Here is a 10,335-nt window from a genome sequence, read left to right on the forward strand (position 1 = left end):
GGTTGCGGAGTAGCCCTCTGAGACAGCTATCTGTTGTTTTCCTCTCTCACTGTAATTGTTTTTGTCATCAATACGCTGCTATTCCAAGTTCTCATAAAATTCTGCACATTTTTACAGCCACCTTCCAATCGTTAATGAGTCAGGTGTTCCAAAACTTCCTCGGAAAGTTCGTCTTGGTGTTTTTTGATGGTATACTGGTATATAGTAAGGACATGACGACACACACAAGCAACATCTCGAAGCTAGTCTTTTATGCTCTATCCACACCAGTTGTATGCAAATGATAAGAAGTGCCATTTCGCCCAACACCAGATTGAGTATTTGAGGCATTTAGCGTCTACAAAAGGAGTAGAGGCAAATCCCAGCAAAATCTCAGCCATGGTACAGTGGCCTACCCCCCACAATATTCAAATCCTTCACGGATTTATGGGTTTTAGGGGATATAATCGCCGCTCTGTGTCCAACTATGGGGCAATATCATGGCCTCCCACGCAAGAACTTAAGGACGCATTCAGCAACTTAAAGCAGCCATGTCCGCAGTACCCATATAGGCTTTGCCCGATTTCTTGCAACCATTTGTAATTGAGTCAGATGCTTTGAGTTTCAGATAGGAGCAATGCTTATGCAAAATCAACAACCAATTGCCAATTTCAGCCAATTTTTATAGGCTAATTCTCGCCTCAAATCAGTTTATGAGGAGTTAACCGCGATCTTCTTAGCCGTTCAAAAATGGCGGCACTGTGCATTGGGCAAAAAGTTTATAATTCGCACCAACCAACGAAGTTTAAAGTTTCTCTTGGGACAACGGGTAGTGCACGGTGGATTCCAACGTTGGATAACGAAGTTGACTGACTACGATTTTGAGATACAGTATCAACCAGGGTTAGAAATTAAGGTAGCTATTGCATTATCTCGAGTACCTCCATCCATTGGTTCCACGGTCTTCCTCAATGATTTTGAAGTTACTACAAGAGTTTCATTGCAACACAATAGGAGGACACTCGGGGTTTATTCGCACTTACAAACACCTTATATCTGACCTCTACTAGACAGGCATGAAGGACACATTAAATGGTTTGTTGATGAGTACTCAATATTCCAGCTGAACAAAAGCCTGGCCTTGTCACCAACCGAATTGCTGCAACCTCTACCCATTCCTAACATCATCTGGGAAAATATTTCAATGGATATCATTGAGGGGCTTCCCAAGTCGAGGGGATAAGTTTCGATTTTAGTAGTAGTGGATCGCTACTTACAACTACTCAAAACACCTTTTCACGGCCTCATGTGTTGCAACAGCTTTTGTTCGGGATGTAGTTAAGCTCCATGGAATTCCTCGCTTAATAATTTTGGACTGCACCAAGGTTTTCCTAAGCCACTTCTGGACCGAGATATTTAAGTTACAAGGAACCTATTTGAAGAGAAGCACAGCTTACCATCCTCGAACTGATAGACAAACGAAGGTCATTAACCATTGCTAGGAAACATACTTTCGGTGTTTCTAATACGATAAGCCACATAAGTGTCTAGTTGGCTGCCTTGGGCTGAATAGTAGTACAACGCCACGCCACCCTTCACGCTTCAACAAACACTACATTATTCCGGGCAGTCTAAGGTTGTAACCCTCCACCCTTGGTTTGCTTTGGAAACCAAACCACCAAAGTGTCGATAGCGAAGTAGCAATTGTAAAATCGCGATGCGATGTTGGATGTGCTAAAATCCATCTCCTGATTGCCCAGAATAAGATGCAAATGCAGGCCAATGAACACCGAAGGAATATCCACTTCAACGAGAGTGATCTAGTGCATGTAAAAATCCACACATATCGCCTCCATTCTTTGGCTAAAAGGATTAATAAGCTGATTTCTCGCTACTTTGAACCATTCGAAATTGCTCAGCGCATAGGCCCAGTTGCTTATTGTCTAGAGCTGCCTCCAACTGCCACGATTTACCCAGTTTTCCATGTGTCTCAATTAAAAAAAAAAAAAAAATCACTTGGGGCTACTGAGACTTGTATACAACTGCCACCACACCTTGATGCCACATTAGAGTGGATGGTAAACTAGAGCAGGTGCTCAAAAGTATGAAAATTATCAAATGGGCAACATGAATGCTGATTCAATGAAAAGGGTTACTCTTTTCTCAAGCCTCCTGGGAAATATCAGAGGCCTTTCAACACCATTTTCCTAGTTTCAACCTTGAGGACAAGGTATCTTTGGAATCCAGGCTACTGATAAGCCTCCAATCAAGTTACCAGAGATTCAAGAAGATAGGAGAAGGAGATGACAGCAACAAATTTTGTTAACTTGGCAGGCTGAGGTAGCCAAAATGATTATAAATAGATGCATCGGAAAGAAGTGGGCAGGCATTAACTCAAGTAATGGTGAGGTTGTGGAGAGAATAGCCTTCTTAAAAGACTATATGTTGTTTTCCTATCTTACTTTAATTGTTCTCTTTATCAATACAACGCTATTCCCAGTTCTTCTCATTAAAATCTGTAAATTTGCCGCTTGTTATCGCTTGTCGCTTCCCAATCTTAGTCTCTACATCAAATAGATGTAAAAAATGCATTCTTATATGAAGACATCAAGGATGACATTTATATGGAACTTCCATCCAGTATGCCTCTTCCCTCAACTGACTCGATTTGTAAGCTTAAACATTGTTTATATGGTCTTAAGCAAGCTCCACGAGAATGTTTGACAAGTTCTACCGCACTCCTTTGAATTTCTCCTTTACTCAAATTAAGTACGACACATCTCGATTCTTTTACATGTGTATTGCTGGAATCATTTTTTTGTTGGCATACGTGGATGATATTATTATTTTTGGATCTAATCACACTCTTATTCTGATACTTCAGCCGCATCTTTGCTCAATCTTTCATATAAAAGATCTGGGTCATCTCACTTGCTTCTTTAGCCTAGAGGTTCATACAGCACTGCATGGTATCTTCTTGAATCAACAAAAGTATATTCAAGACTTGATTATGTTGACCGATCTATCTCAAGCCTCATTCGTTGGTACTCCGTTGGAATTTAACGTTAAGTATCGAAAAGACAAAGGCGATATTCTTCCAAACCTACTCTATATCGGAAGTCGGTGGGTAGTCTCATCTATCTCACTATCACTCATCTCAATATTTCTTTTACGGTTCATACGGTCAGCAAATTTATGTAGGCCCCTCGTCATCTTCATTTGATAGTTGTTCATCGCATTATTCGCTATCTTATTGGGACTCCTTACATGGTCCGTTCTTCCATCGGGGGACATCTCTTGACCTCACTGCTTATAGTGATGCTAACGGGGCAAGTCGTCCTGATTCTCGTAGATTGACTATTGGCTGGTGTATCTTTTTGGGTGATGCTCTTATTTCTTGGAATTGTAAGAAACAGGACCATGTCTCTAAGTCCTTTACTGAGGCTAAATACCGTACTATGTTCGCTGCATGTTCTGATATTGTGTGGCTGCTTGGCCTTCTTGTAGAACTTCGTGTTTCCCAATGACAACTTACCCCTCTTTATAGTGACAACTCTAGTACTATTCAGACTGCGGCCAATCATGTGTTCGACAAACACATCAAACATATTAAAGTAAACTCTCATTACATCTGCGACGCCTATGATTCAAAAATCATTACTCTTCCTCATGTTTCTACCACTCAACATGCCGTAGATATCTTCACAAAATCTCTAAATCCCCTTCGTCATAATTTTCTCTTCTGCAAGTTGATGCCTGTAGACTCCCCAACATCAATTTGAGGGGGAGATTAGAGGTTTATTATAACAAATTAACCATTTCCTGGTGTAGCCTAATCACATGCACAGAATTAGGGATTGAATCCCTATTGTATAGTTATTTGGTTTCATATTATAGCTTTGTAATATTCTATATATGAAAGGAAATACACGAGAAGATCATTCAGCAAAATTGACAGATATGGGATATACTGAAAACTTATCTTGAGTGTTTCAAATTTAGGAATTCCCCGTACATGAAATGCCTAAGATTTGTGGTGCAGACTCAAATTTGATATACTTGACAGAAAAAAAAAATTGAGAACTTGAAAGATTATAAAAACTAATTTGATTGTATCAAAAATTGGTGATCTTAAAAGTATACAAAACTTTCTTAAAAAGACAAGTTAATTCTCTAATCCTAATGACTAAAGTAATTCAAATTCTAAAAGGAGTAAAAGAAAAATCCTATTCGAAACAAGAAACAAAGATGAAAAAATAAATCTACAACAAGAAATTTAATTTGAAATAAATCCCAATCCTATTTGTTAAAGGATTGTCTTGCATCGTTCTACAAGGAAAGTTCAAATTACTTCAGTCATAAAATCAATTCAACAATATGAATCATATCTACTTAATCTTGGATGTCCTGAAGTATTTAAATCTGACATAAATATGAACTGGCTTCCCACTTTTATACTTTTCGGTGGAAGGGTAACAAAGTTCCAAAAGAATTGCCACTTAGAGTAAGTTTTTGATTGGCGAAGCTCATATTTACTAGGTATATGTTCTTCTTAAGCCCTTGTTTGGTCTCCATTATTTTCAAAATACATTTATTTCTCTCACATTTCAACCATACATTTTTTAATAAAACAATATTACACACAAACCAAAAACTTTTTCTTATTTCTTAACCACACATTCTCCATCAAAATACTATTCTAAATGCATTTTGGGCAAAAAAATGCAGCTCAAACAGGCTTTAAATATCCATAGACAAAACAAAATTCAAAACCTAACTTCTTAATTTATTACTTAAAAGTTGAAATTTTAATTGATAGGCTGCACAAAAGCGACCAGCAACTGCAATACATTCAAGTAGAAGTTGATATTATGCCTAGCAAAAGCAACAGAATAGACCAAAAATTCTTTATCGACTTTCCATCTCTACAAACTCAACAAGTATTAATTTTATAATATAGAAATGCCCGTAGATTTGCTTCTTAAAGTAGGATGCAGAAAAATCAGTAGCAAATCATATAAAGACAGAAACGAGTGCTCACGTCTTAAAAACGTGAACAGAACGAAGTGCACAAATGCATACGTCTTTATTATGCCTCGATATGCTTGTACTTACCGAGTGAAGTAACGCCAAGAACTTGCGATTTTTGCTGGCAAGAGGCAAAAATCCTCTACTTAGGTCCTGGTCAATATCAGATACAAGAAGCTTGAGAAGGGACACGTGTACTTGGCCAAGCAACAAGGAGTCCTGAATACCAAAATAAAAATAAAATGAAATCAACAAGTAAAAAAGCCAGCTAACCTGAACACGCCATATACAATATCACATTTAAAAACATATTGCATTGAAATGTGAGCATACCTTATCATGAAAGGCTTGTGCAAACTCATCTAAGGTGAAAGCACATACATCAATTTTTATAGCATAAGTACAAAGAAAATGGAAGACCTACAAAAAAAAAAAAAGTGATACTGAGCAAAGAACGGCATGCAAAGACGTATTTTAGGACAGACAATAATAGTTAATAAGGAATAAAAAATGCAAGAGTCGAAAGGTGAATGGTGGCTAAAAAAGAATGGCATGCGCAGTCTGGTGTAATGGACTAATATTATTAACTGCACCTTAAGTATCATGTTCATGCTGCAAATGTTAATTTGTCTGAATGTGTATATTTTGTTGTATTTGAAAGTCATGAATCTATACAATTTATAGTTGTTTGTATTGTACAAAAAAGGATGAAAACTAACTTCCTAAAAATAATATCCTATAATCATGGCAGGCTCCTGAAATCAGCATCAATTTATAATTATGGAATGTCAACCTTCATCTGCAAATCAGCTTATAATAAGCCTTTGACTTTCCATTTTATAGGGATTGAAATTTCAATATTAGTTCCCTAATTTATATTGCACCCAATTACCTTCATCAGCTAGTGATCACCCTTTGACTTCATATTTATAGGTATTGATTAGTTTCTTGATTTATGCTGCACATCCAAATTATCCAGTCAACAGCAAAGGCATTCCCTTCGACTTCCAAAAAAAGGATTTTAATTGACATGAAAGCATAGTCAAAAGGTATGGACGTTGGTGCAACGTTTCAGGTAGATGGTTACATTTCGGGCATTTCGTAAATGGAACCATTTAGTTCGGACCACGTAATTACAGAAACTGAACCGAACCATAACATTTTCTTAAAAACCCTCGAATGAAACTACGAATTATCTTCCCATATCTAGTAAAAATAAAGATATAAATATGCCACTAATTACACATTTCAACATATTTTCAAACCACAGCAAATAAACCACCAAAAAGAATCCAAGCAGAGCACATACTTAATTACATACTCAAAGACAAACCAAAAACTAGAAACCAATAATAAGTACTAGATTCTACAAATGCTAAAAACAACAAATTCATTTCTATGAAAACAGCATAACAATCAAATTTGTCGACTTCTGTTTTCACCCATTGGGTCATTGACTCATTGGGTTGAAGCGTACAACTTGTAAAAAATTACAAAAGGGGACAAATTCGGCTCCGGAGCAGGGTACCCACTGTTCCATTCAAAAACCAAGAACAGTCCAAGACCCTGTCTGTTTTTTATTCTCAATTTCATTTCCTAACTTTTTTCTAGAGTCGGATCTAGTTCTGATTAAAATGCCCACACCTAATAAGTCTATGACTAATCAGTTTCAATTTATACAGTAATGATTGCAACGGTCGCATTTTCTTCTGACATTCAGCGGCTCATAATAAACAAAAACAACAATCTCTCTCTTCTTGGCCTTGACACTCAAAATCAACTGAGGTAGTGAAGGAAAAGGGGAGAAAGGAACGATTGAACCTAGGGACTTCTGCAAGTGATCACGAGTTATTCCCGCAAGCGATAGATTTCCCTGTGACTTTCGAGTGTTCCGTGGGAATAACTTGTGTCAATACTAGAAATTGCAACAGCATAGCATTTCAGGATAAAAAACCAAACACTCTTTAAGTCACCATACCTTATTATCGTATTACATCAGCCAATAAGCACACAACAACTTATAAGGTCAGCCAAAACACACTTTAACTCACTAGACCTTATTATTACAACAAAGCAACGACGCAAATATACATAACAACAAACTGAGCTTTATTCTCAATTAAGCTGGGACCAACTGCATAAATCCTTTTCCATCACCTTTTTAAAGTTGGTTCAAAGCAACTAAATTCTTAGCAACCACAGCCATGATGGTATTGATCTATTCTCCCTCTTGTAATATTTTTTTTACTCTGATCACCTCACTCTGATAAACTAGATCTCTCAAGGACTATTGAAGCCATGTTGCAAACATATTTGATACCAGTCCCTTAAATTTATTCTCCCTAAGTGCACCCCTACTTGTTGACGAATATTCTCAATTCTTATCCATTCTAGCATGACATCATAACTGTCTTAGCATCCTTTCCCCTACATTTTTCTACTGGACATATTGTCCTTCAATAGCCAACACCCAATATACCAAAGAGCATTGCAGGTCTAATCATTGTTCTACAAAACTATACTTTCAACCTTATAAAATTGTTCCAGTCACCCAGAATTCCTATAAAATTCTCCATTACGTCCAGGTCACTGTAATCCCACATATTACATTCTCTTCAACTTCAGGTTCATTGTAAATAACCGAACCTAAATACTTAAAACAATCATTTTTTGAGACAACAAGTTCCTCTATATTGAAGCCAATATACCATTATTTCTACTGTCGGGCGATGTATCATGTATGCCCCATCTCTTGGTTCTACTTAACCTAAACCCTTTAGATATCAATGTAACCCTCCAAAATTTTAACTTATGATTTAATTCTTTCCTTCTACACAATAATGTCTTCAGTAACATACACCAAGGAGACCCATCTCCAATATGTCTAATAAGTACATGCATGACTAAAGCAAATATATCATGCAAATATATGATAGGCTGGACTATATATATCTCATGAACAGTGGCCATCCAGCACCCTGCGAGCACCGGCAGCCAAGCTTGCCAAATCCGTCGGGAACAAATTTTTATTGTTGACAATAGTAGATAAAAGTTTTATTATATATCTGGTAATTCATTTTACTTCTAAGCATCTCTTGCAGCTCGGTTAGAGCGTCCACTTACAAATTGGAGGTCCAGGGATCGAATCTCTTCCTAATCAATTTTATTGCACATTTTTTCTAGTTCTTCAATTTTTACCAAAGCTAATGCAATAGGGAGGGGATTTGAACCTGTGACCTCTCGTTAAGGTTATTGAAAGCTTAACCATCATGACACTTGAAGAAATTTGATACTAAACGTAACAGAATAATATATATTTTGTTTTAGTGGTTTTAATGCAATTGAAACGATTCGAACCCTTGCTCTTTCCTCTGAATTGTACAAAACATTGCCAAAATGTCATTTGGTGAATATTGTTAACATATATAACAATATTATATATGTTCAATTTTTAGCAAAATAATTATTATATTTAATTTTCAATATTTTATTACAACCGGCAGACAACGGTAAATGTTCGCCGTACACATTCAAAATTCTGGATCTGCCACGGCTCATGAACCTAATACATATTTAACTAACACATGAATATCACCCATGTTCTTATAGATAGGCACCATAAAATTCTTAAGTCATTCTTCTAGCATTCTTTTTACTTCTTAACAAGAATATACTTGCATCAAGTATGACAACATTGACCTAGATAAGCACAAAAAGAAAGCTCATTAAGATACACAAGTAGCATGAAAAACTTTATCACAATATATATGATACTGAAATTTCCACCAAGACATTTGATTAAAGGAGAAAGGGGGGAATCTGAAACCATTAATCTGCCATCAATAGTCAGCTGTAATATGTAAAGACCCGTCACTTTAAGCACTTCCATGACCAGAATGGAATAGCATATTGGTATAACTTGAAGAGTTTCTTGACAAGCTCTGGAGAGGAATTCCATGGTTGCACATAAGGGTTGTCTCATTGTGACAGTACTTGGAGGGAACTTGGCTAGCAAATCTATAAAATTACACAACCTTATTAGGTGAGATACATAACAAGTGGACTCTAGCTATTTTCTATAAAACAAAACAAAAGAAAATTGGGGAAGAAAACAAAGTAATTAACCTTTACAAAGCGAACAACCACGCGATGCATTGGTTGCAAAGTGTGCAGAGCAAGTTAACGGATTTGGTCCCGCTTGTAACTCTCTTAGCTCCAGTTCCTCATCATCTACTAGCATTGCAAAGTGTTCTGTATTTTCCACACATCTCTCCTTGGTCCAGAGCAAGTTCGCATTTTTCTTTACGATTTCTCTTTTCAAATTTCTGGTACTCCACCTGCAGTTACAGCATGCCAAGTTCAGACACTTAATTATAGAATCCAGTTATCCTTCTTCTGACAAGTAGAATAGCAAGAATCATTTTACCTTTCTACTTCTTGGAGGACGCTTCCTCTTAGCCTGTTCTTTGTTAGTCAATTTTCTCTGTGCAGAGAAGACCAGCTGTTAAGAGTCTTTTCTGACCATTCCGTTGAATAAAGATTTTCAAATCAAACATTCAACAGGTTTCACAAACCCAAAGAAAAATATTAATAGTTGTGATAAGATAACTTCAAAAAGGTCGATTAGTTAGCTAACCAAAACAGTTTGCCCTTTTTTTGTCTTCTGTTGGACAAGGCTCTCACTTGAAATACCATCAGGAGAAAGATTTCTAGCATCAGGATTTGTCATCTGCCAAACAGTCATCAAACCTTTGCCAATGCCATGTTTCTTCACTGCAGCACCCTTTTGAGTTATCATACCTTTGCCCCTGCCATTTTTCTTTGCTGAAGCACCCATATAAGTCATCAAACCTTTACCCATGCCATGCCGCAGTGTGGGAGCAATATTCTCACAACAAGCCTCATAATCCAAGGTGGAATGCAAGGAAACATACAAAATACAATAGAAATGTAAGGAATGATAAAAACCCATAATAATTTAAGCAATACCTATCTCATTAACCGAAGATTTCCAATTAAATATACGCTCACTACCTTTCTTCTTTTGTAGACTTGTGAATTCTCTTCAGAAGTATGACGACACTTTCTAGGACCTGGCCATAAAAGAGCAAAGCAATAGAAATTTTGTGACTAAATGTAAATGCACAAATTTAGTGTGTTTGAACCACATTATTTTGAAAGAATGTATTTTGGAATAGTAGATTGAAGGAGAATGGGTGCTTAAAAGATGAGGAAATGTTTTGGATTTGCGTGTGATATTATTTTATTGAAGAATATAGAGTCGAAATGATGTCAAATTACTGTTTAAAAATGTTTTTTTTTTTTTTT

At 36.6% G+C, this 10,335-nt stretch overlaps 1 protein-coding gene across 3 annotated transcripts in view; it reads right to left on the minus strand.

Annotated features, from left to right (window-relative positions):
- LOC111398085 (homeobox-DDT domain protein RLT3-like) overlaps window positions 1-10,173 on the minus strand; it is a 15,706-nt gene extending 5,533 nt beyond the window's left edge. Inside the window, exons 1-7 of one of the 3 annotated variants that reach the window (XM_023025047.1) lie at window positions 10,042-10,170; window positions 9,644-9,907; window positions 9,434-9,490; window positions 9,133-9,344; window positions 8,834-9,024; window positions 5,341-5,427; window positions 5,095-5,226 (exon numbers count right to left, since the gene is read on the minus strand). In XM_023025047.1, coding sequence (XP_022880815.1) covers window positions 5,095-5,226; window positions 5,341-5,427; window positions 8,834-9,024; window positions 9,133-9,247 — 525 coding nt within the window. In that variant the 5' untranslated portion in view covers window positions 9,248-9,344; window positions 9,434-9,490; window positions 9,644-9,907; window positions 10,042-10,170. Of the gene's footprint in view, window positions 1-5,094; window positions 5,227-5,340; window positions 5,428-8,833; window positions 9,025-9,132; window positions 9,345-9,433; window positions 9,491-9,643; window positions 9,908-10,041 lie in introns of all 3 variants that reach the window. The other 2 variants (XM_023025041.1, XM_023025051.1) reach the window with 2 other exon arrangements.
- Window positions 10,174-10,335: the final 162 nt, after the last annotated feature.

Source organism: Olea europaea, chromosome 1 (assembly GCF_002742605.1).
Source record: "Olea europaea var. sylvestris chromosome 1, O_europaea_v1, whole genome shotgun sequence".
Classification (NCBI taxonomy): domain Eukaryota; kingdom Viridiplantae; phylum Streptophyta; class Magnoliopsida; order Lamiales; family Oleaceae; genus Olea; species Olea europaea.